At 51.6% G+C, this 26,519-nt stretch overlaps 1 protein-coding gene across 17 annotated transcripts in view; it reads right to left on the reverse strand.

The window, feature by feature from the left end:
- DCTN1 (dynactin subunit 1) overlaps window positions 1-26,519 on the reverse strand; it is an 86,518-nt gene that overhangs the window by 21,962 nt on the left and 38,037 nt on the right. For 7 of the 17 annotated variants that reach the window (XM_054201783.1, XM_054201785.1, XM_054201784.1 and 4 more), the window contains 5 exons: window positions 24,847-24,867; window positions 11,388-11,405; window positions 6,610-6,630; window positions 3,283-3,471; window positions 1,415-1,453 (listed from right to left, as the gene is read on the reverse strand). The exons of 1 other annotated variant lie outside the window; for it this stretch is intronic. In XM_054201783.1, coding sequence (XP_054057758.1) covers window positions 1,415-1,453; window positions 3,283-3,471; window positions 6,610-6,630; window positions 11,388-11,405; window positions 24,847-24,867 — 288 coding nt within the window. Of the gene's footprint in view, window positions 1-1,414; window positions 1,454-3,282; window positions 3,472-6,609; window positions 6,631-11,387; window positions 11,418-23,564; window positions 23,586-24,846; window positions 24,868-26,519 lie in introns of those variants that run through there. 9 more of the 17 variants (XM_054201791.1, XM_054201792.1, XM_054201780.1 and 6 more) reach the window with 8 other exon arrangements.

The raw sequence follows: 26,519 nt of genomic DNA on the forward strand, positions 1-26,519 counted from the left end.
GAGTCCGTCCGTCACTTTAATCTGTTGACTTTTACTACACATACAACGTGTGATAAATATTCCTTGACAGGCTGACAAAACCCTTTTTGACTGGCAAAAGGTCCTGAGCACCTTGCTTTTGACTTCAATGGGATCTATGGATGGCTAAATCCTTTAAAAAACAAAAACAAAAAACCCTACCACCACTAATGTGTCCAAGTTCACCCTTCGGTAAGTCTTCTGCTCCTACTGAAAGCAGAGCAATGGCATGCAAGAAACACATTTTCATAAACAGAACCAGATCTTAGAGAAAGGTTCTATCAAAACAACGTGCACGATGGTACAGGCTTCTAGCAGCCAGTGGGTTTAGTTATTAGCGTGTAGTTCAGAAACATGCCCACACACACACACACACACGTGTAGGGTACACCTCAAACTGTGCATTCATGCCGTAAGTTCACTGTGCTCTGTGAGAGCTGCTCCTCTTTCATCCTCTCCCAACAATCACCCTACAGAGCACAGCAGATGTTTGTATAGGGGCGGGCGTCGTGTCTCCCCCATGCTCCCTACCTGGGGTCCGGTACACGTTGTAACCCACGGTGTGTCAGACCCGCTGCAGCTCTACAAGGGCGAGACGGGTACCAGCCTAAAACCTGGGAATCCTCCTGCCTCGGCAGACCGAATCCTAAAACGGTCTTTGCTGTGCACCCCAGATCGCTGGCATGGGCACCCCAAGACCCTCTCCAAGGCTTTTTTTAGCCCGTTTCCCACCCAGAGGCAGGTGCCTCTGGCCGTTCCTGCAGCGCCGCTGGCTGACCAGCACCCCTCTGAACTCACCCCCTTCTGCTCTACCTGCATTTGGGCTGCGTTAGTTGGGCTTCAGAGTGAAACCAGCTTTGCCGGCAGTAAAAGATACAGCTTAAGGAGGATACTAACACCAGCACGCACTGGTCCAGGGAAGGCTGCACAGTGACACAGTGCTGCAGCTGGGTCCTGCAGCGTTATCTTGAGACCAAAGCCAACGGCGGCGGCAGTGAAAGCTGGCACACGGAAAAGGGACACAGGCTTGAGATTTCCAACAAGATGCAAACGCAGCCTCCTCAGGGGTCACAACCTCCCCCCCTTGGCTACAAGGGTTCCCTTTCCCAAGCCTCTTACGTTCCAATAGGAAAGGCACACCTGACTCACCTTAAAACACAGGCAAGGTTGGCACTATGTTTCTAAACGGCTATGCTGTAACTGCAGAACTGCCCACACGGGCAGGGAAACACCACTCGAGCAGCACAAAGTCATACAGGTATTGCACAGCCACACGTGAGCTGTTACTGGAGAGTGAGTTAGGTCACGGCAAAACCCCCAGCTTCCCATTAACGGAGCTGACAGGGCGATTTCTACATGCACGCTCATCAAACCAGAGCCTCGGGGCAGCGGTCACCTGGCCTTCATGGAGACACTGAGGTGCTGCTGAGCTGTTCTGGAGACAGAGAATACCTTCAGTTACACTGGCCTTTCTTGAACACAAACCATACATCTAAAGTACACTCATGCTTTACAAAATTGGTGAATAACTGAGGTTGGGAGACGTGAGTGGAGGTCTCTGCTCTGCCTCCCTGCCCACAGCTGTGCTGAGTAGATCAGGGGTGATCTACTCATCCAGTCAAGCTCTGGCTGTCTCCAAGGATGAGGTCCCTCAGCCCCTCTAGACCCATCCTGGTGTTTGACCAGCCTCACCCTGAGAGCTCTTCCACAACAACAGCCGGAACATCCTGGTGCTGCCACTCGTGCCTGTCGCCCCGTTCCTTGTCACCGCACACCTTTGAGGAAAGCCCAGTGTCTGTGCCGTTTAAATATGTGTCGGTGCTGTACAGCAGATCCCAGGCTCCCGCCAGTATCTGGACTTTACAGTCCCACTTTCCCTCGCTTGCAGCCTGCACAGCTGCCACGAGAGCCCTTGCAAAGAGCAGAGCAGCCGCCTGAAGCCAGGGCAATTCAGTCTGTAAGTGGCATAGCCCAGACAGCCACCCCCAGAGATGCCCCTGTGCTCTTCAGCAGCACCTGCTCGATCCCACAGCAGCGGACACATAATCCTCCAGTGAATTCCCACTAGGGAAAACTGATCCTGTATTCACTAGTTCTTTTTTGGCCAGATCAGCTCCCACAGCCAGGGAAACGCTGATGCCAGCAGAGCGGTACCTGGGCACATGGCTGCGAGCAAGGGCAGGAGAAGGGGACACAACTCCCTTCTTCTGGCAGTAGGACTCATGACTCCAGCTTAAAATCACAAAGCCGGGTGACATGAAGGAACAGATTTTGGAAAAAGTCCTACGTGATATCAAACAGCATAGGAAAACCACACAGATTTCTCCTCTGCTGTTCACTCAATCCTGGACATACATATGCCACCAATACTATCAGGAGAACAGTTTTTGGCTCCATTACATTAACCCGTTACCAGAGTCCTCCTGGGCAATGCGGGGTAGTGAGGACATCCCTTCTTCCCACCAAGCAATGGCTTTTACAGCCTTTCCCTCAATACACAACCTCAGAGTGAGCTCTTTGTCCTCTCATGCTATTAATTCTTTGCCCTCATGCCCCAAATCTTTCACAAGCTCTAATTTTAACTAATTAATACAAAGCAGGACGGAAGTAATGAAAAACTATTTTAAAGGTCAAAAATGGAATAACTATGCTGATATAATTATTAGAAACACCCAAGTTTGGGAAATACTGGACCTCTCTGAAGGCAGGTACATTCCTAAAGTGCATCCACTGCTGGTCCCTCTGCTCCAGTCCATCCGACGCCAGTGGGTGGAGCTGGGCAGTTTCCAGATCACCGGCAGGTTCAAGCTCTGACTCAGAGCCTCGACCCCCAGCATGTTCGCCTGTCAAACTGATCTGATGCCACGCTATCCCATGGGGACCCGGGAAGGGAGAACATGCATTGGGAACCGAGTTAAGCTATGGCACTCTTCTCTTTGGAAGTGTCTTTCCAGCTTTGGTGTGTCGGCCTCTGCATTTGTCCTCGGCCAATTCCCCACCAAGCCATGCACACTCCTCTCCGTCCCCTGGCCATCCGGCTGCTCTGTTCCTCCTGCAGACCTTGGTGCCTAAACCCAGCACAGCATTACAGGCGGTCACACAAGCCCTGTGCAATGACCACCACCTGGACCCATCAGAGGGACGCTCTTCTTTTCCTCATCCTCCTCCTACCAGTACTGGTGGCAGGTTTTCTCTCCTCCTACCCTTAGGAGCTACCACCCTCCACACCAGCAGAGCCCACAGCTTACCTTGGCCACAGCTTACCTTTGTGGGTGAGGGAACCGGAGGTGCCACTGGAGAGGTCAGGGAGGGAGTTGGAATAACTGGGGCCACCAGTGGCGTCTGAGCAGGCGTGCTGGGCTCGCTGCTGCTCATCTCCCCGCCAGAGGCAGAGGCTGAGCCCGAGGGCCCAGCTGTGCCACTGGATGCCGCAGAATTGGGGGTCCGGGTGGGCTGCAAAACAACACGGTCGGAGAGAAAGTTAGATGCGCATGTTTCAAGGGAGATGATGCTTCTACAACCGGTCCATCTCCCTGGACTCTTCAACGCCCCTTCGGCTCTGGTTTTCTTTCCCCAGGGTGGTTTCTCCAGGTCAGCCACTGTCTCCCAGTGGTTGTGCATTTCCAGCACAGATGAGACCCAGAGCACAGTGACAGCAGGGACATCAACAGCAAAACAGCTCTGGCTAGATGGAGCCCATCCACAGCCTCGCTGTACCCAGACCTGCAGCGTGCCGAGGACCAGCACTACTGCAGAGACCCCTGGCAGTGTGAACACTGTGATCTTACGCTGCTCCAGGAGGAGTCGGGTTCAAGCAAAATTCACAGATGTTGAAGGGAAAGGTAAAGTTTTACTACACCACTGACATAGTTAAAAAAACAAAACAGATCTTTTTCTGAGCACAGAAGTCCTGCTTCAGGCCAGAGCCAGGAGGAGTCCATCTCCTCCCTCCTGCAGTAGCAGGGACAGTAAAAGATTGCCTCTCCCTACAAACCGTGTTGCATTTACTTCCTCGCCCTACCACAGACCCATGTCCTTGCTCTTCATGGCCAGGCCAGCTCACACCCCGAGGTCCCAGGACATGAGGGCAGACCCTGCCTTGCAAGTGAGCATGTCGGAGGGGATCAGAGCGGGGACTAACAAGGGTCCTCGGCAGTGTTTGCAGGGTAGAAACATACACTCAGAGGTTTTGGTGTTCCAGCTCCAGACGGTGAGGCACCAAAACTTCAAAGCACACCGAGACAGGAGCAGGGAAGGTTTTGCCCCTGTCCATCCTCCACATCTGGAAACATGACAGGACACATCTGTTCAGCATTTTACAGGAGCCTGAGTCGGGTGCTGCTGTGCCTGCATGCCCACACACGTGTGCCAGTGCCACCAGCAGCTTCTTGGGGACACACTGCAGCAGGTGTCTCAGTCTGCACCCTCTGCCTGCAACTGCACCAGCTCGGGGGACAAAGCACCAAATTTTAGGATAACAGAAGGATAAAATGAAAGAGTAGCAAGAGTTCACCAGAGTCCACAGAAAACCAGTGGAACTTGGAGGAACCAGAGCAGCAGAGTGAGGTTTCATCGTGCTAACTAGGCTGTTAATTGCTGGCTGGGGATCCAGCAGTGAGGCTGGCCATCTAACTCAGGTGACAGGACCAAGGGAAGCTGATGTCCGAAGGAAAGCACCAGGTCCATCAGAAACTTCTGTTGTTCTCCTCATGGACCTGTTATTTCTGGAGCACTTATCTCTGTGCCATCTAACACTGCATATGTTAATTTCCTAACTTTATTTTACTCCTCAAGATTGACTTGACTCCTGACTCGGTGCGAGCCCCAGCCTGGGAACAGTCTCCATGGCACCATGCAATGCAAGCACTATCTCCAATAAACACACTACTCAAAACAAGGACGTTGTTCTTGTTACTGCTGCTTTAGGGATTAAAAACGTGTGGAGACAGAGCAGCATCACCAGAGACATAGCCGGTATGGTTCCACTGCTCATCACACCTGAAGAGCTAGAAACTTTGGAGACCCATGACTTGGCCTTGGCAGTCAGGGTAGGTCCAAGGGACATACTTTCTTCCAGAAAGGGCCAAAATGCAGCATGGCATCTCCTAGAGCCCTCTGCACAGCTACTGGACAACCTTCACTAACAGTTCCTATTGAAAATCCATCCCCAGCAACCCCTGAAGGTCCAAGCTGTCAGACAAAGCAGCGTGCCAGCTGACTTTATCTGATGTGGACACATTTGTGAGCCCAACCGAAATAGGATGCAATGGCTTGAGAGGGGCTCTCAACGCTGCAGAGTGCCAGAGCAGCTGGGCAACACGGGCAACAGCTCTGATCTCAACATGCATGCAGGGGTGTCTTCATACCCCATCTAATTCCTGCCCAGCACAGATGTGAGGCCAAAGAAGGAGGAGGAGGTCACGTAGGACATTCACTCACAGGTCCCCTCCAGCACAAGTTGCAGAGAACAAGAACAAGCACATCATTCAAACGTGATCTGCTGAGAGGTCTCCAGGACTTACCCTGGTAAATGGTAAGGTCCCAGCTGGGACTGGAAATTGGCTTAAAATCCACACCAGCACACAAAAGCTGCTTACCTTGAGCTCACTTCTCTGCCTCACTGCAAATGCATCGCATGCACTCACAGCAAAATCCCCGCTGTGTCTCAAGGGTTGCGGGGGGAGACATTTTAGAGGAAATTTAAACCTACAGAAGGAGTGGTGGACTCTCCTCCTCACGTTGTGTTCATATACTTCTGTCACACAATTTCCCCCCCCCATGAGGTCCTACCTCAGCCTGGGCTCTGGCCCTACACTGCCAAAAGGACAGTTAACAAGATATTTTTTGGAGGGGAAAGCTAGATGCCTGGCAGCCAGGATCCCAGTTGCCCTGAGACTGAATGAATCCATTGCTGCCCTGGTTTGAGTTTCTTGTACATGCCAGTGAAAATACAGGGCTCCCTGCAGTGTACCCCTTCATAGACGAGGAAAAAAAAATAATTCACCAGTTACAAATCATAACTTGGCTATTATAGAGTTCTTTCAGGATTTATCTCCTTTGTTTGCTCTCCTCTAACCATGTGCCCCTTTGCAAGGCAAGTCCTGCTGGCTCGGGGCAGACCTCAAAACGTGAGCAATTCCCTGAGCTGGAATCGATACAGCCCTGGCTGGCAACTCTTGGCTCTCACCTCTCTCCTCCAACAGACACCCTCAAGATCCCACTGGAAAGTTCCCCACGTAAGCTGGGAAACAGCAGTCAGTGAGAAGAAAGTAGGAACGTTAACAGGGACACCAAGCAGTGTGCTCTGCCAGACAGCCAGACTGGGCATTTCTACACCGCTTTGATGCTCCACTCGGTCAGACGAGCTCTGGCTAAAAGCACAACTTTTCTATAGACGTTTTGCCCAGGCAGGTCGTCCCCAGCCATTTAGACACGCTCCAGAGGAGCACGTCAGTCGCTCCCGTGAGCTCCTCCAGGCTCTGTACGACGAGGCGGAAGGAGAAGAGAAAAGGCACGTTGGGGTTAGCGCTCACCGAGTTCACGTTTAACGCACGGGGGACGGTCAGTGCCCCCCTGACTGCAGCTGCTCACCTTGGGCCGCCGGGCGGTGGTCTGGAGGGACACGGGAGCGGAAGGCAGAGGAGGAGAGACATTCATACAGGGACAGACAGGAGCAGAGATACAGACCGCAGCAGCGCAGCAGCAGATGCAGCAGAGAACAAGGTAAAGGAAACAAAAGACATCAGGGCAATTAGTGTGCATGGCATCAGGTGTACGAGCTCATTAACCCACGCTCCCCGGGCAGCTCCAGGCAGAACCCTGCTTAGCACAGCTCCCACAGAAACAGAGGAACAGAGCCCAGCGGCAGCTCAGCCTCCCGGTCAGATGCTCTCGCCTAGACCAGAGATCGCTCATCCAGCTCCAGCCCCACGTCTCCCCCTTTAGCAAAGGTGCAGGCCCACAGAGCTGGGGAGAAGGTCACTGCCTGGACCCGAACCCCAACTCCGGGGGTTCCGAACACCCCGGGGGCAGATGCACCTTTAAATTCTGAGATCTTTAGCTTCAAAAGCAAAATCTGGGCTGCCCTGGGCCAGCCTGGAAACTGCTGCCACCTTACTGCAGAGCTGCGCAGGGTTCACCAGGTTCTACTGCCAAGGAGTGGATTTAGCTCAACACTCCTTTCCGAGAGGTCACTTAAGTACGAGATTGAAGGGCTTTTATTTTTAATTTTTTTTTTCCCCTCCCCTCACCCCTTTGGTTTTCTGAAGGGACCAGAGCATCACCAAACCATCTGACCACAGAGATGCTGGAGCCCCCGCGCTCTGTTGCTCTTTAGTCATAAAACTCGCAGGGTTAACATGGAGCTCCTACTCAAACACTCCCGTATTTTCTTTTCATTCCTGGAAATAAACGGATCCACCGACTTGAAGGCAGGACCCTCCGCATCCCCAGATACACCCACCGTTCGCACATGCAACATAGCAGTAACACAACCACCACCAAGTGGGTGCTCTCGTGTCGAAGGGTGGGGAGGCCGCCCCGCATATCTCAGCGCATCCTTGCTGTGCACATCAGTCCATAAATATTTTTCCCATTAACAGATACTCCACCCACAGCTGATATAACAACAGGTAACAGTGAGGCTGACAGGACTCTGCCAGCCAGGGAAGCTGGATGGGCAGAGCTCCGGGTGCGGGCAGGGAGCTCCCGGGTGCTGGAAGCCATCGGACCGGGCAGAGGGAACCTCTGGCAGGGACATCTACTCTCCAGCTGCAGCTTTAAAACACCGGGGCATGTTTTAAAGCTTTTAACGTGCTGCTTCATTTTTTTTATTCTATTACCTGATCCACAGCTTCGAGTAACCAAGAACAGAAAAGATCAATAAAAACGCTGCCATATGACACTCCCCAAGGATGCAGCCATGAGCGGGACACTTGGTCGCACAAAGCCCTTCAGCAAACGCTCGGCCCCTGCGAGCCAGAGGCAGACCTGTCTCAGCCCAGCGGCAGCATCGCACCCGCCATCGCAGCTTCTCTCTGAGATTCAGAAGCAATGGTCATATTCCCACCCAAGGCCCTAAACAACCAGCCGAGAGATCTTACAGTTTTTTGTGGTTGGTTTTTTTTTTTTTTTTAAAACATGGATTACAACTGGACAGGTTACCACTTCAAAATAGCCAATTACCTACTTGGGCTAAATCCTATTTTGCTCACTTCTAGCCTTTTCTAAGAGGCTGCACTCGACAGCAGGCCCATTTCAATACTGAGGGAAGATACTCATCTTCCGTAACATCTTCTGCTTGGCAAAATTTGCCAGGAAAACGTAATGACAACAGTAAAAGCTTAAAACCCTCAGATAAATACAGGGCTGATTTAGGAGCAGTAGTATAAGCTCCTCAGGAACCCTCCAGCATCTTTCAAAAGTCCTACTAAATTAAGATTACTTGAGTGGCACTAAAAATCTGAAAACTGCCCTGAAAACCACCCCTCCCCGGGGGACTTGGCAAGCTGCGCACAGGGAGATGCTTCCACTCCTTGCCAAGCACGTGGCTCCCAACACAGGGGGGGAACTCAACCGACCCCACCACCACCAGGCATGGTGCTCCCCGCCATCCTGCTTCTTGCTCTGCACGGTCGGCACCGAAAGCACCCCGGTGCGAGGCAGACACAAGTAGCCAAAGGCTGGGGCGTTTCACACCGGCAACCAAGTCTCTGCGTTCGAAATACAGCTTAGTGCTGCCCGTGGCAGCAGCTGGACATGGGGGAGAATACTCAACAAGCGACCACTGAAGCCTTCCCTAGCTGGGCTATGGGGTGGGGAGCAGCTGGGCATCTTCCCTGACTCAAACGACACCAAATCCTTAAAAAAAGGGAGAAGCCTCTTGGTAACAGTCTCTAAAAGCTAGCCACGCTAAACGGCAGAGATTAATCCTGGTTTCATGCCTCCTCTGGTATAAGGTGGAAGGCCACTTTGGTCCCCCCCTCCACGTAACGCCACGTGAAGATCATAAAAAGCTGAAGCTTCAGCTCTGAGATCCCCCGGGTGAGCGGCTCCTTGGCGAAGGGGGGCAGAGAAATGCTCTGCTGCTCTCTGTCAGGGACAGAGGGCAACCAGGTTCCCTGTCACCCCGGCTGTCTTCCTCTCCATCCGTCTGTCACACAGCACGCCTCGCGTCAGCAATCCATCCACTGTGCTCTGCGAAGCACTCGGAAGCAGCTGGCAGAAAGGCAGCTGGACCGGGACACGCTGGCTTCTCCCCCTTCTAGCCATTCGGGTACGGCATCCAGCTGGCGAGGAGACGGCGTGCAAGAGGGAGGCAGCAGGACTCCACTGACAAAGCTCTTCACAGCTACGGGAGCATCCAGGAGGCCTGCTCGGGAGCTGGGAGCAGACGCTCGAACTTCTACCGGGCTCCAGACTATGTAGCAGCTTAATACAAAAAACTTTGGGCCCTCCTGGATCCCGAGATGTTCTGCACCACCCAGCTGCTGCTATAAATATTTCATATGGCAGTTTTGAACTCTGCTGCGTAATGTTGCTGCATAAATAGTTGATGACATTATACAACCTTTGCTCCCTTGGCAGGTCCTGCACTCAGGAGTGAGGAGAGAGCATCTGGGGCTCAGAACGGACTCACTCAGATACAAACTTTGCTTCTAGCAGCAAGAACTCCAGCAAAACTCCTCTTGGATACCAACAACTGCCTGTGGTGGAGCGGCATGGCCCGCCTCAAACGTAGGGCTGCCGATGGCAAGTTCTGCAGGTCCCTCCTAGTTCAGTTCTGCTCCACGTGCGGGAGTCTCCATCAAGATCCAGCCAGGAGCACTAAACGTTGGCAACGCTGTGAGTATGGACAAGCACATTTGTATTAACAGCACCTTACGCCAGGCAGGACTGGTACCATACTGCTGAACGCTTCTGCTGGACAAAGTCTGAGGGCTCCTGATGGAGAAAAGCAGAACTTCTCAGGCTGCAATTGCTGCTGCAGAGATTTCCCACGTAGTTTCCGTAAGGTTTTCCAGCAGCGGGTGGAGGGGGCTGGCAACCACTGGAGCTGATGCCCGGGCATTGACCGAGCAAAGGCCACAGAGGTCAGCGCTGCCCACCTGGGCAGGCAGGATGCCATCCCGCTCCCCATCGGGGAACTCGGCCTCGCGGAGGAACCAAGCCTTCTCCAGACAAGACCTGTTGGCATTAACGCTGTCTCTACCCCCACGACACTCCAGCAACAGAAGGACAAGCTCCTCTCGGGGGTGTTTTTCCCAGGGTGATGTTACCTGCGCTACGGCTGGGTACGCGCGACAAGAAATTTTGGGTTTTAAACAACCGGCAACACTAAACAACTCCCTCACAGGCAGGATCCCATACAGAGGCAGCATGTGCAAGGGGAGGTAACAACAGGAAAAGCAGGATTAAATCAAGCGTCTGCCAGATTTGTAAAGCTCCCGGGCAGACAGGGTGCTGAGCACTGGGCTGGCCCCACCGCTCCACCCTTCTGCTGGAAGCAAAGGAAAATCAGCATTTGTAAAACTTTTCATTTGGAAGCAGATTAAACACGAGCTCTTAAAGTAATCGCCACCTAACAAAGTATTTCACCGTATTAGGTGAGCTCAAGGAACCACATACGTAAATAAATCAAGAGCATTTACTGTAACGTTAATAAACCGGCAAAGTCTTCTCGCTGACACAGCACGGCCAGTGAAGTTGCACGTTTGTGCCTTCAGTTATTTTTATTTTCACCATTTCTTTGAGATCAGGCAAAAATTCTCAAGATTTCTCTTTAAACTGAACAGTGATATCCTGGTTATGCTAAAAATAAACATATAGGACACTACCAGAGCACAAACCAGAGTCTGTGCTGTAACCTGCCGAAATGTCAGCTTGACAGGGAACCCGGATACGACAAACGTGGAAATGTTAAAAGCAGGCAGAACCCAACGGCACGGCTTGCATTGCTAAGGCAGGAAAAAACGTTATTATTATTAACATGCAACTTCCACAAGCCAAGCACCGGCACCTCCGGCAGCAGGGAAGCCACCGGAGCCCAGCCGAGCTGCAGAGATGCTGCATGCAACACAGGCACGGACAGGTGAAATGGAGAAATGACTTGAACGGAAACTTGAAAGGAAAAAAAAAAAGCTAGACATTAAATGATGCTGCCTTCTCATTCAGCAACCTCTCCCCCACCCCACCCCCCCACCCTGTCTGTCCACAGGCACCTGAAACCCAGTCAAACTCGCAATTAAAGCTCAGCAGCATTAACATACCAAAAAAAAAAAAAAAAAGGGAAAATAAAAAAAAAGAGCAAAACAATGTACATTCAGAAGCAGCATTAGCAATGACAGTGTGGATACAGCAGCAGATTGTACCTTCCGTGTTGCTGGGGCCTGCCTCATCATTGCAGAAAAGACAGACGGAGGGGGAGAGAGAGAGAGAGAGAAAGGGAGACAGGGAGGCAGAGAGAGACTGTTAGCACACTCGGTCACAACAATGCGGCTCTCGGCGGCTCTGTCTCGGGAGCACGGGCTGCCCGGCAGCGCTTGCAAATGGCTGCAGCTTCCCTCTATCCGCTCGCCATCCGCCCCGAGAATCCACCAAAACGCCTCTCCCGACGCGCCGGCTGCTACGGAGGCGTCTGCTCAGCGGGGCTGCGGTGAGCCAGGGCCGGGAGGGTCCATGCCAGCCGCCGGAGACGCGGCCGCTCGTCCTCTCTCCGCCGGTGTCTCCAACCACCGCCTCATTACATCACCGCCGCCGGTGGGTCTCTCCTCCCAGCGCCGACGATGCTGCACCGGGGATGCTGCACCGAGCCGGCAGCGACGGCAGGCGATACTCCTCTGGGGCGAGGGTCCTCAGTAGCTTAGCAACACCCCCAGGCTCGGCCGCCTGGCCGGCGGATCCAGCCTGCTCCGTCCCTCCGCTCGGCATCCACGCATGCACACACCGTGCCCCACAGACCTCTCCTGCCCACAGCACCACAGCCCGCCCCGGGGGACTACGTGCCGCCGCGGCCACGCCGGCCCAAGGGGCGGCTGGGACCTCGCCAGCAAATCCCCTGAGCCCAGGGACAGACGGACGGAGCTAAGCCCGGACAGATGGACATTATGTCGGTGAGGATCCGCGTCCATCTTGCGGCGATGGCATTCACCACCCAGCTCGACTCCCAGCCAGGCGCTTCCTGCCAACGAGGGGATTTATTTTCGAGGGAGCTCAATGCACCCCTGCGCAGCCAAGGATGCCGGCGAAAGCCCCACGGTGGGATCGGCCTCGGAGAACCCTTGCCCTAAAAAAGCCCCCGCCAACAAGCACTAGCACCCGGCACGTCAGCCAGACGGCCATGTCTGAGCCTCACTACACTGCCAAGCTCAAACCCCGAATTCCTGCCTGGCATCCTTGTCGTCCCAGCGCTCCATCAGAACTGCAACACAGAGGTCTAAATGCCAAAGCAACCGGTAACGCTTGGAGCAAGGTCTCACTGCAAGCTCTTCACGAATCTCAATGCCCTGACCCCACCGCACACTGGAGATCCCAGCACTTAGGTTATCAATTCATTTCACATACACACACATCTTTTATTTTGTATATTACATCATATGTGTGCAAACATGGACCTTCTTTTCCAATACTGACAACTCCCATTTATATTTCGTTATTTTGCAATACTTCCACACTAAAGCACCAGGCGGGAGAGGAGCTCAGGCTGACCCGGACTCACCAACAGCAGCCATTGTCCTTCTTAAGTCGTATGTGCATATACAAGCCTCTACACGCAAAGTGTATTTTTAGCACCAGTAGTTATGGACACTCAGCCCAATACTTGCAATCCCTTGGAAAAAGTCCTTAAAGCCAACTTTCCTGGAGTTAAAATTTCCTGGGGCTTCAAGGCAGTCCCGCCGTTTGGCATGCCACACGCGGTCTGCACCCAACTGCAAGAGCGATCATCTGGAGCGGGTTTTGATTTCTGAAAAACTTCTGAATTAGGAAAATGAACATCTGTGGTGTCTTGCACAGATGTTCACCCTGGACTGAGGTTTTGAGATTTGAGCGCATTAGAATATGTATATAGATATATGTATATGGGGGAGGGTGGGAGGGTGTAAATATATATTCTAAAAATCAAAATCTGTGCTTTTAGATTCTTAAAAGCCTTCTAACACAACAAAAGCCACCCCTTCCCAGGGCTCATTAACTTAATTTTCTCCAGAGATGGAAGACAGGAAGTTTCAGACTAAAAAGTAGCATTTGGGACAGAAAAGCCGGAGTCAGAAAGAGCTAAAGAAGGAAACTGCCACCCCTACGATGACCGAGCATGCTCCAGGCACCCAAGTGTTTCCGAGGGCCAGGGGGAGGACCTGTGCTGAGCAAACCCGAACAGACCTGCACTGCTCCATGGAGGTATCGGGAGGGCCATGGCAGCTGCTCCTTCTCCTTGGCCCCGCCGCTGTGCCCATCCAAGGGGGACAGCCAGCCTCACGTCCTCCCCCTGGCAGACCCACGTCCCCCACTGCTGCAGGACTCCCCCCAGGAACACCCCACGGTTGCAGCCAGCTCCTGCAGAAGACATCCCCAGAAGCAGGGACCTGCTGCACCTCCAACTCCAGCATCACCTGGGCAAGGAGGGAAGGTGACAGCCACTGTACCCGGCACCGGGAGGAACAGCATCACTTGATTTCACCCATCACAGCATCAGAGCAGAGCTCTCGCCATTCCCTGCAGCCCTGCATTCCTGTTATGCTGCAGGAAGCCTCCAGGATGACTCTACAAGAGCTTAAAAACACTCTCCCTGCCCAAGGTAGCAAAATAAAGGCTAAGTGAAGGTTCAATCGCTTTGTAATGACACCCGAGGGGCAGACACCAGCAAAGGGGAAAGCTGTTGCAGCTAAAAGGCAATGTGGCATGTGAACCACAGGTAATAACTGACCAGGAGTATTTAGGCTGGGAATTAGGAGCTTTCTTAACAGCAGAGTGAGACAGTTGGGAGACAGCCTCCCAGGAGCAGTCATAGGGACAGGACACCCCAGGTTCAGGCACCCGCTGACAAGAGGGGCTGCAGCAGCATGGGGGTCCAAGCGCCACAGCCACATCCTGATCACAAAGCAAGCGGAGAAGGTTCGGGGAGTGGGGACGGGAGCCAAGCAGACCACGGCTCCTCTCCAACTTTTCTGCCCTTTCCCTCCAGCCAAAGTTAAAAAATCAGGAACCCTTTGTAAGAGACTGAAGGGGACACTTCAGGTAGCCCAGGATTCAGTAATTAATTGTACATGTGGAACTTCCTACTCTATAAGGCTCATACCTGAAACACGCAGATCGGGGTTTTTATTCTGTTTGATACACTAAAAACTCTCACGGTATTTTTGCCGTGAAAGCAGTATCAATATTTGTCAGTAAAAACAGAAGGTCCAAACCCTACCGTGATGCTTTCCAAAACCCACCCTCCTGGGTCCTCTAGTGTCGGAGCAAGTGGGCAGCAACGGTGCTACAGAAATACAGACTGGTACAGACTTTAACTGAAAGTTCACACAAATTTCACAAAAACAACACACAGGGCGTTGATTATCACAGAATGGTTCAGGTTGGAAGGGACCTTAAAGATCATCTAGTTCCAACCCTGCTGTCATGGGCAGGGACACCTCCCACTAGACCAGGCTGCTCAAAGCCTCATCCAGCCTGGCCTTGAAAAATTTGGATTATCATCCATTTGCACAAACCAGCTGCTCCAAACCGCTGTGAAGACCAACCGAGGCGACCGTCCGCAATGGCATCACACGCGCTGCGCGGCCGGGAGCTGAATCACACACGCATCAGCCCGCGTCCTCATTTTACTATCGGACTGGATCCAAAGCCCTTGGGGTAACTGAAAAGCACTTAGCGCACCCAGTTCAGGTTACACGTTCCAATCAATTGCCTAAAAAGGACGGCAGAGTCCGGGTTTTATTACACATTAGAAGTCATTAGTGCTGGTTGGAGACGGGCTGCACGCCAACCCCCGCTCCAGACCCCCCAGCACAGCCTAAAAGCCTTTGGGCTTAATGGCACAGATCGCTGCTGGTTGCTCTGCTTAATGGGGGGAAAGGTGTCATCTTGCTGGATTTTAGCTGGCTGAAAGAAAGGGTGAGAATTCCCCATGTTGAAACACCTTCAGCCTGAGCCCAGATGCAGTCTCATTTTCATGATCAAACCATGGAATAGTTCGGGTTGGAAGGGACCTTAAAGATCACCTAGTTCCAACCCTGCTGTCATGGGCAGGGACACCTCCCACTAGACCAGGCTGCTCAAAGTCCCATCCAGCCTGGCCTTGAGCACTTCCAGGGATGGGGCATCCACAGCTTCTCTGGACAACCTGCTCCAGTGCCTCACCATTCTCAGAGTGAAGAATTTCTCCCTTATATCTAATCTAAACAGATCCTCTTTCAGTTTAAAACTGTTCCCCCCTGTCCTGTCGCTACCTGCCCTTGTAAATCTACCCTCCCCATCCTTCCTGTAGGACCCACTTAGGTACTGGAAGGCCACTATAAGGTCTTCCCAGAGCCTTCTCATCTCCAGGCTGGACAATCCCAACTTTCTCAGCCTGTCTTCACAGAAGAGGTGCTCCAGCCCTCTGATCATCTTCATGGCCCTCCTCTGGACTCACCACAACAGGTCCATGTCCTTATGTTGGGGGACCCAGAGCTGGATCCAGTAATCCAGGTGGGGTCTCATGAGAGCAGAGTAGCGGGGGAGAATCACTTCCCTCGACCTGCTGGCCATGCTTCTTTTGATGCAGCCCAGGATGTGGTTTGGCTTTCTGGGCTGTGAGCGTGCATTGTCAGCTCATGTTGAGCTTCTCATCAAGCAGCACCCCCAAGTCCTTCTCCTCAGGGCTGCTCTCAAGCCATTCTCCGCCCAACCTGTATTTGTGCCTGGGATTGCCCTGATCCATGTGCAGGACCTTGCACTTGGCCTTATCGAACTTCATGAGATTCGCACGGGCCCACCTCTCAAGCCTGTCAAGGTCCCTCTGGATGGCATCCCTTCCCTCCAGCGTGTCGACCACTTCACACAGCTTGGTGTCATCAGCAAACTTGCTGAGAGTGCACCCAATGCCACTGTCCATGTCACCCTCAAAGATGTTGAACTCTTTTGTTCATCCCCATCACAAGGAAATGCTGTCCGAGGCCCAGAAGCAAAATAAATGCTGCAAGGCTTCAGTAAATGTGGTGTAGAAACACTGGTCATGGTGGGGGCCCACTCCACCTCCACGCTACTGATAACCAGTAACTCCCACAGTGGCATGGGGAGGTTAGTCACTCTGGGTCTTTAGTTCCTCTAAGACTCTCAAAGTCCCAAGTTTTGGTTTGGTTTGCTTTTAACCGGTGAAATTCTTACAGAGCCATAAGTATCATTCAACTGGCAGCTCGAACAGCACGCGGTTGGCTGCCAAACACAGAACACGGGTGCAGCTTGTGAGATCTTCCCACAGGATAAAAGATTATGCCACTGGATTAAGTCATAGAGCAAACACGGATATGTCACAAAAAGAGTGAGAAAGATAATTAACGTAGGAAGCAAGGTATGTCATTTTATTCTAACACTTCAAATATTTTCTCTACCAGCAGCTAAGATTGATCACTGGTATCTTCAATGATGCATCCACTTTTGATCCATGGACCTGACATGAGACCCTCTAGAATTACTGACCACATTTTATAATCAAGGTCTTCTATAACACACATGGTCTGTTGTACCCACAGGTGACTCCTCTGTTCAAGATGAAGGCTACTGTCCCTCTCTCTCTGCAGTTCAGATGTGGCCGTCTGTGTCCCGGAAGGCTGCAAGAGCATCTGCCATACTCCTCGCCCAAATACAATGGTGAAGGAGGCAGAACTTCAGCGGTGCTCAGCAGAGGGCAGGGGATGACCCCAGCAGACCCTTGCAGATGACACAGCTGGGCAGGGGTGAGGGTCCTTCTGTCTCGCTTGCCGCTGCAGAGCATGAACGGCTGCACTGGCTGTTCAGGAGGGAGCACACGCAAGCCTTGGTTCCCATGCGAGTTACTTTTACGTCCCTATCAATTTACCTTCCCAAAGCATAGCTGGGCTTTCACCAGCCTCCAAGCAGTTAAGACTGTCTCTCTTCAACCAACATCAAGAATTTTTGGGTATCTGGCAAGCCTGGAAGCATCCTGCTTGGCCTTTCTCCTCTAGGCAGCACCCCTCGTACCGCAGAGAGGATCATAAAGGCCAGGCTGTGTTGTTGGTACGTAGGATCTCCTGGCCGTGATGAAAAACCAGAGTCAGGTCAGCAACCTCCCAACCCCTTCTGCTACAGGAGATGGTTGTCAAAAAAACCTGCCTAATATACACCCCAGATCCTGGTAACAACAAACCCCTACATGTTGCAGGCTCTTACCCAACCATCACTATATCAGACCTGAGGCTCTCCTGGGGAACCAGGAGAGAGCGATGATAACCCCATGAAGAGATGTGGTTTCTCTCTACCAGAGCAGAGACAAACGTACCTTCTACTGTTTTAACTGCACAGCAAAAATGTGCAAACTTTGCAAAATACACTAGGGTGCAAATCGTATGCAATATCTGTATTCTAAATTTATTGTAGATGTAAGTTTGTTCAAAGGTGCTTCTGGCAACACATGGGGCTGCCTCAACCTTTGAGAGCTCCTAAAGTGCAAAAAAAAATTAAAAAAATTTAAGCAGCTACAGAAGATAAACACTGAGGAAAGACTGGTCCCTCCAGCATGGAGTCGCTTCCAGCTGTGGTAACATTGACCTCTAGCACTCTCTATGCATGACAGGATACAAAAAAAAAATCATCCTCACAAAAATGCCTCTGATCCCATAGCAATTTATTAAAACAAATCAGATAATGTTCTAATGAGCTGAGAGATGGCTAAGTATTCAGATCAAGAGCCAAAAGGAAGTGCTTAGGCAAGCTCTCAAGAGCTGAAACGCTGAGGCAAACCAGCAGATTTCAGGCGTTAACCAAAAGAAGTGGTTTCAGGAGCCCAAACGCCACGGCACTCCACATCCTCACTGCAGGTACAGCTACGGGCAGCTCAGACCTGCCCCACACCCCGCAGGCGGACAGGAGCCAGAGGTTTCTGCCTGCGTCAAACAACAGGTATCTAAACCCCAGGAAGAAAGAGGCGCAGGCTGTGCCAAAGGCAGCGCCGAGCCCCAGACCCCGTGGGGAACCCTCCGTCCAGGAGCTTGCCAGCCACGTCCTAAGGGTGGGAAGCCTCCGGTGGCGGGGAATCCCACCTGGCTCCACAGAACGAAAACCCTGTGCAAATGTTCAAAGAGGAACTGAGAGTGCTGCCTCTCAGGCAACCGGCAATTATGCATCCTCATAGGCAAACAGACACTGCTCCCATTTGCAAAGTTAATTAAGGACAGAATTACATTTATCCAGATAGCTACATGTATCAAGTCACCTTATTTTTTACTATCTTTCACATAAGCCGAGATTAAAATCACTCTTTTTCAAGCAATTAACAATTTTCTGTTGTTCAAAGGAGCACGGCACTGGGTGACCCCAAAGGAAACTGCTGCTGCAGGCTTGCTGAGGCTTCCCCAGGGGGATTTAAAGATATATATATATAGTTACATTATGCACACCCGCAGCGCACCGCAGGCATCCTCCAGCCCAGCCCTGCTCCCCAGGGCAAAGTGGACTCTGCCATTTACCGCCTGCCCCCAGGCAGAGCCGACAGCTCGTGCAGACACACACTGCCCCGACTTCCACGCTAGCAAATACTAACTGAACCCGAAACCCAACTGGATTTGCCCTCAGAAAACCAGAGCTCGACATTAAAAAGCTTTGACCACATTAGAAAAATCAACAAGTCATGAAGCATTGAGCTGGCAGAAGCTGTTAGCTAAGGACTAAGGGCAGAGGAGACTCACTCAGGATAATCACCCGCTCACACCATTCCTGAGCATTCACTTCACCACCAGACCAAGCACAGACTATTCTCGGTCCCGGTGGTGCTTTCCCATCTCCCTGTGCCATGCAGTTTTTTCCTACTATGAATCCTTGAGTGTCCAGGGAAGCCACAGACACACACCAATTTGGGGCACTGAGGCAGAGAGCATCAGATTCAAGCTCCCCACTCTCACACTGGCTCTGCTCACCCCTCTCTTGCCTTGCACTTGGGTTTTTGCTCTCAGCTCCGTTCCCAGCTTGCCGTTGCCGAACTTGCCTGCTGGTGAGTACGCCTGAGCCTGGCAAACCGTTCTGCGAGACACCCGCTGCCGTGACCGTCTGGTGCAAGGATCTGCTCACCGTCAGGTTTGATTTTGCTCCTCAGGGATGCTCAGAGCTCTCTTTGGGGATGCGCATTGGCCTTCCATGCTCAGGCTGGCTGCTCTGCTGAGCTCACACCTTCCTAATTAACAACCAATCTGGAAGCCAAATCATACTCCCAGCCCATCAGTACCAGGGCAGCTCACCAGCCCCATCGCCAGCCAGCTCCTTCCTCCTCAGCTTTGATAGCGATTCTTCAGAAAGAGCTTATTCTAGGTCAGCAGAGTCAGCCCATTGGGCCACAAAGGACTGAATTGTCAGCCAGGACAGTACTGCGTCCACAGAAACAACTCTGGGATAAAACAAACAGATCTAGTGTCCAAACCTAACTGCCTTTTGGTTCCTTATAACTGGCTATGACTCTTACACAGAGCCCCTGCAGACAGCAAAAGGTAGCAAACAAATCTGGACACCTTCAAGAGCCGAGGTCAGGATCCCACCAGCGTCCCCTCTCCCCCAACAGCTCTTCCGCCAGCTGCAGATGAGCAAGTGGTGTCAGGAGGGGAAGGGTTGCCAAGTGCCATTTCAAAAAGCACTAATAGCATATATTAATGAAGAACCACCAAGTTTCATTAGCTTGAGCACATGCTCAAGAGCTGATTTATACAGAGGTGGGTTTTAAGTCATCTGAAGGCATTCAAAAGCTCCAGCAGAACTTCTTTCCAACTCCAGGTCGGCCCAGAGGACAGAGGCTTTCCTCCACTGCGCAATTTCAACCGTTAACCAAACTCGTCAGGCAAAAGGCCCACATATGTATTAAGTATTCTCAGACAAAAGCAACTTCTATTCATGGCTATAAGCCCCTTAGAGAACGTATATTGCTGAAGGAGTCACATGAAAGCTTACACGATTTAACTTTAAGAGAATTAAGGATATTATAGTAAGGGGAGGGCAGGGCAGCAGCTACTCTAATGAACCAACTCCACTCCTAATGCACATCTCAATTTTCTAAATCTAGAATGTATAAATTCTTTCCACATCCAGGATTCAATAAATGCCAACAACGGGGCTGGCTACACCTTCTGGAGGCGCCATCTTAAGCAGAAGCAACAGATGAGAAAACGCAATTTCACAATGGAAAAAAAACCCCACGTGTCAGATCCTTTAGAGCTGTCCTTTAGAAACGTTCAGTGATATGTAAGAGAAGTTACTTATCCTAAAGCCGTGCAAAATAGCACGGAGCTTTTAGCACCAACACAGCTAAGAAGATTGCCGAATCTCCTCTCGGTTCGGAGCAGGAGCAGCCCGTGATGCTGCCGGGGTTAACTCTGGCTCATTTACACGGCACCACCAGCTTGTGGCGCCAGATGCTGCTCGGCTCACAGCTCCCAAGGTTTCCTCATCCCTCCCTTGATCAACAGCAAAATAACCTCGGTTCTGCAGCGGGGCCCTTGCTGCAAGTTCCTGTCAACGTCCCTCAGAGGCACAAAGAACTGCCACGACGATTTGTCAGCCGGCCAAGAGGAAAGCTAGCCATGTACAAATCAGAGCACAGGTTCATTTAGGCCCTTTTATCAGACATGCTTTCGTCAGTTCAGATGTGAGGCACGTTTTATGAGATAATCGGATTACTCTTTCCCTTAAAGGATTAATAGGGCTCGGGTTGGCCCCTCTTCTTTAAAAAGAAACCATCTGGAACCAGATCGCTCCATGCCCTCATCAGGCTGAAACAGGCCATCTGCTCCCCGCTCGGAGACACTGCCGTCGAACCCGGCTAATGACCGGGCACAATGACAAACAGAAGGACAAGAATCAGAGCAAGATCAAACGCCCAGCAGCGAGGGAGATGAAGCCACGCTCATTACAGAGCTCAAAACAAAACACTTGAGGATCCAGCTCCGGCACAAGGAATGCCAGCTGGGATAATGAAAGGAACGGGAATGTTACTGATGCTGGGACAAAGCCAATCTATTAGAGGGAAAAAAAAAAAAAACCAACAACCAGGCATCAAACTGGCTTTAGTTCATTCTGCTAAAGGACAGGTGACCTGTGGTGAGAGAAAGCATCCTGGACAAGAGAGTTAACATGATGGTCACACAGCTCAGGAATACGGGGACAGTGCTGGACGTGTGTTCCCACTCCAGAGAAGGGCTCACAGCCACTCACGCTTGAGCTTGCTGCAAACACGACCAACAAACCAGCAGGACCAACCCTCTCCCACCTGCCACCACTTAAGAACTTGCTCTCTGCTTCGGCTGACGTGGGACTCTCCATGCTCAGTGTCTCTGAGGGTCTCACAGATACAATCGAGTACTGCAGATGAGCACATTTCACCTAGGAGCTGCAGACACGTCTGCGGGGCCAGTCCCCTTCCATCTGGAGCTCTGCACAGGCCAACCATCACCGCACAGTCCGAGCGGGATGCTGCTCCCCAGTGGGACCAGGACCCAGGGAGTACCTGCCCAAACTGTGCCGGTATGGCACAGTGAAGGCCAAGCCAGGCACCTGGCACAGCTACGTTTGACAGACAAGGTGGGACTAGACTAGACAGGTGGGGAAGGACACCTCAGGAATACTCTGCTCCGGCTGCTCTCCAAACATCTGCAGCTCAAGGACTCCCTGAGCCAAATATAATTTATGTGCACTTTGTATTTCTTAAGATTTAACTTCAAGGAACCTGTCCAGCCTTTCTCTCCATTCCTGAAAGTCCTTACTCCCGGGGCAAGAGTGGCACGGCTTCGTCACTCACGGGATGACAAAATCCCCCCTCTGCCTGCTCTCAGCCTGGTCACCGGACCGGGCACCTCTGTCGCACTGCAAGGTGGCGCTGTGTGACACAGTGTAATCCCAGGCACTTCAGCAAGAGAGGAGGCAGGCTTGGTGACCGCAGGGTCAGTGAAACGGCGATCCGGGTAGCACCGAGGAGATAAAGGAGCACGCAACCCATTTCGCTGCAAAAATTAGGAGAGAAACACCCTCTTCCTGCTGTTAAAATAAATGCTTGGTGGTGTTCTTCCCACCCCACCCAGCACACCAGCAGCCGCAGCGGGGGCTGGCAAACCCTTCCGAGACAGGCCAGCAGCTCCCTGTGTCCCAGGGGACAGCCTGGACCACCAGCTTCTGACCAGCTGCCGGCACCCCAAGCAAGGCATGCGCAGCAGATGCCTACGGGAGGAACAAGGACACCCCCTGACACCCCCTCACCCCTGGACCACTACGCAGCATCGCAGCTAACGGGAAGGACCTCCCGGCTTCAAGATGGCACAACCAAGGTCCCTCCAATGGGGGCTGCCACCCCTGGCAAGAGCACGGCCCATGCGACCAACAGCAAAGGCCAGAACAGCCACGACCTCAGCGGCAAGAAGCCCCACTCCACTGCTCCCGACGAGCTCAAAGACAGTAGCAAAACCAAGGCAAACGGTACAAACAGTGAGGGGGACAATAGCTGGGAGGATAAGGACCATCTGGCACAAAAAAGCAGCAAGCAGCAGCTTTTAATACGATTAAAGTCTATATTTAACATGCAAAGAGCTACCTTAATCTCATGAATAAGGATTTATCTGCTAATTATGCTAGTTATTTTGTGATCATACCAACTGGACTGCAATTTTCACACACTTGTGCAAGGTCAAGAGCTGTAAAGGAGGGGGGTGGAGAGCTGACAAGTTTATTAAAGGCCGAAAACGTTAAATTCTGAGGTGACATCAGCAAAAACGTGGCACTGGCCTGTCCCTCTGAGAAGAGTTGTGACGTACCTGTCTGAGCCTGTCTCCACGCATTGCGAGTCAGGAAGGGTTCTCAGGACAGCTATTATCATACAACCACTTCTCTTAAAAGCAACACACAGCTAAAGCTCTGAGCAGACGGCAGCGTACGTATGGCAACCTGCTATCAACCTAACTGCCTGGAAACGACGGGGATAGGAAAGTAAAGAAACAAAACATCCAAAACCAGAAGTTCTTCCCACCAAGGCAGTAGAGCCACAGGAAACAGCTGGGTACAAGTCAGAGTCGCGTGCAGAACAGCAGCGGTGACCGAGACGCGGGGCAGATGCGTGCATCGCGTCCGTGAAGCCTCAGAGACATGCAGAGACTTCGGACTAGAGGGGTCATGGAGGAGCTCAGGAGAGAAGGCTGTTCCCCGCTATCCCTCTACAGTGCCTCCACAGCTTCCCCTTGCGCTTCTGCATTGCTCTGCGCCTGCGGACTTCCCATGGACAAATGCTGCTGTTTGGATCACCTCTCCACCCCAAGATCGAAAGGAAAGTGGCTAGAAACAAAAGAGGTAGCAAAGATACCACTGACTGGCATCGAGTACGCCAAGGACTCAGCAGGTACCGTATCCCTTTCTCTCTGGTGCTCGTACTGTGCCTGTTCCAAGTCTCGAGTGGCCAGATTTGCTTTTTCTCTTGGCAAGATTTCCAGGGCAAAAAAAATATTCCCCAAACAGCCTACAGGAAATGATGATTCTCTGCCAAGACCTTTGTAGTTTTAGTTCATTTTGGTAATAAGCGACACAACACATTTTTAGCTTTGGCAAGTGTTATAAACAAGCTGTCTGGGGGGGTGTTCTTACCTTGGGGAGGAGCATGGGAAGCGGTAGTCCAGGGAGAGGACAAATACCACGTATAAGCAAAACAGAGACTTGCCTCCAAGTCACCAAGGCATATTTCTCAGCAGTATGGTATCTTTTTCCAAACTCTTGGGGTTTGTTCCTTCGCTACAGCAGCTCCCTCGTTTATCGCTGCCCAGCTATGAATTAAAACTGCTCATGAGAAAATTCTTTGTGCAATGTTGCCTTGTCTTGTGTAGAAACCTGCTACATATGGGTCAATAATGGGCTGGATAATGGCCCTGTGATAACACACCTGGTTAGCGAAACATATCTAGAGTTTTAAATGTTTCCGTGTCGGACAGTAAGCGCGAGGGAGCACTGCTTATGCTTCCCACAGCACGTAAAGCACTTAGCCTGTAGCTGGTACTTTGAACACCCACAGGTCGGGGAATCATCACAGAATCATAGAATATATTAAGACGTTAATTAAGGGGAAGAGAAGGCAGAAAGCAGTGAAAGCCAAGCTGAGGTGTGTCAATCAGTCCTTCAGGTGGAAGCAGCGACATGTGAGCTGGCTCTCTGGTGTCCAAGACTTACAGCCGGTTGATGTAGAAACTCTGCGCAGACGCGTCGGGAGCGATGCTGGGCACAGCCCGCGGGTAACACAGTAACCGGCACCAGGCACCCACTTGAAAACCCACCCGCGGTTAACTGCAACAGCAGAAAATCTCACAATTGAGCGCAAAGCCGGGCTGCCAGCCTCCGTGCCTCCCTTGAGCAGCCATACCGCAATGCAAACTCTTTCCACCACGCCGTGGCCTGGCTCAGAAGCAATCGCTTTTGCTGCATTTACCTCCCATCCTCTGAGCAAGCCGGGGGCTGGCGAAGGGGAGCGCATGCAATGAGCGAACATGCAATGGTACGATGGAGGCACGGCAGCAATGGGTGACAATGAACTGGGATGCACTGGAGGGCCTTTCATGCGGCCAGGAGACTCGGCAACACACAGATTAATTGTCAAAAAAGCACCACCTTTTTAGGTTTCACTCCACGCTGCATGAAGAGGGAACAAAAGGGTACAAAGTTAGAGCTCACATCATATCAACAGTGGTGATGAGAAGCAATCTGCTTCCTGTTCAAACGTCGCAAGTTTCAGAGCTAGCTATTCACGAAAGAGAACATTTCTCAAAAAAGTCATTGGGCTGCAAAAATACATGCTATCAGAAAGGAAAATACAGTCAAGTAAATTTAAACAAATGTAAGAAGGCTTAACAGAGGAAAGCAGACAACAGGGCTTTGTTTTCAACCCTCCAATTTACTAGATTTACTCTAGTGTCATTGATCCACCTTCCACTCCTCCAGCACAGAATCTTTTGAGATGCCAGGACACACTTAAAGGAAAATTAATTCACTTGATGGTGGCCACCAGAGCTAGCAAAGAAGAGTTAAACATCATACTTAGCTGACTGAAACCTGGAATCCCAGGGGAGGAGGGATCCCACTGCAAATCCAGCTATTATAAATACTGCTCACCACCCACACTGACCCACCTATGGATCAGACACTGCAAAGGGAAGAAGATGCTGTATCCAACTTTTTTTTTCCCCCCACATTTTTTATGGGTCCATTTCCACCATGCCTCAGGTCACAAAGACCGTTCACGACTTACAGTAACATCATATTTTGCTTTTAAAATGCAATTCTTGATCACACCAAGACAAAGCCCTGCATCAACTGCTGCCCAAAGGATGATGTTTCGTGGCGGCAGGGAGTTTATACAATCAGGCTGGGAAGAGACTGCATTTCATCCAAAGTGTGCTGGAAATCTTTTCCCGTGGTACCTCTGTGCCTTCTTCTTGCAAAGCCTTTATCATTTTCGTATCAATGAGACTCCCCGGCCGCACAGGCCAACCTCATCTGCAGAACACCTTCTCCAGCCAGCCAAACTCCCAACAACGCTCCCTCTGACTTTCCTCTTTTTTCTCAGACACTTTTCTCAGAAGATGCAAACACAGAGCTGACAAGTCCTGCCACGAAGACCCCCAACTCAATACCCTGCCCTTCTGAGTAGAGGTGGGAACAGGAGAAAGCCAACAAGCGGCTAGGGAAGGGACAGTGAAATCAGAGGTACTCCCATTTCTGTGGGATTTGCACCCAGAAAACGGCAGCCTGCCTGTGAGCCGCAGCAGCTTCCAGCTTCCCACCGGGCTGCTGCTGCAGAGCTGGCTTTCAGGAGTGTCCAATGAAATGAAGAGGTCTTGGATGAATTTCTAGTTTCAGAGAACAGGATGCAGTACCACAGAAAACACACCTTTTGCACCAGTTGTTAAGCACACATTCAAGATGGAAAGCACCCAAAATACTGCACGGCAGAGGTTTTACCCTCAGAAAATAGCAGCTCTTCCTTAGACAAACCGTGACAATGGTCACCACATAGTCAAGCCAACACATACATGGATAAGGCAAAAAAAGATCGAGAGGACCACGGCCAATTGCAGCACTCTCCTGCAGCCGCCTCGGGGTCTGGAGAGACAGTTTTCAAGGGGCAGGGGATGGCTCTTCTTGGGGAGGGACAGGCTGCTCCCACACTGCCTTGAAGTTCTCCGCTCCTGGTTGCTCTGGCTCTGCTAACACCACAGCCTGCACACGGAGGGGTTCACCCACCACAAGACAGGAGGAACTCACACTAACCTCCCCAGCCCCCT

This window comes from Rissa tridactyla, chromosome 5, assembly GCF_028500815.1.
Source record: "Rissa tridactyla isolate bRisTri1 chromosome 5, bRisTri1.patW.cur.20221130, whole genome shotgun sequence".
NCBI lineage: Eukaryota > Metazoa > Chordata > Aves > Charadriiformes > Laridae > Rissa > Rissa tridactyla.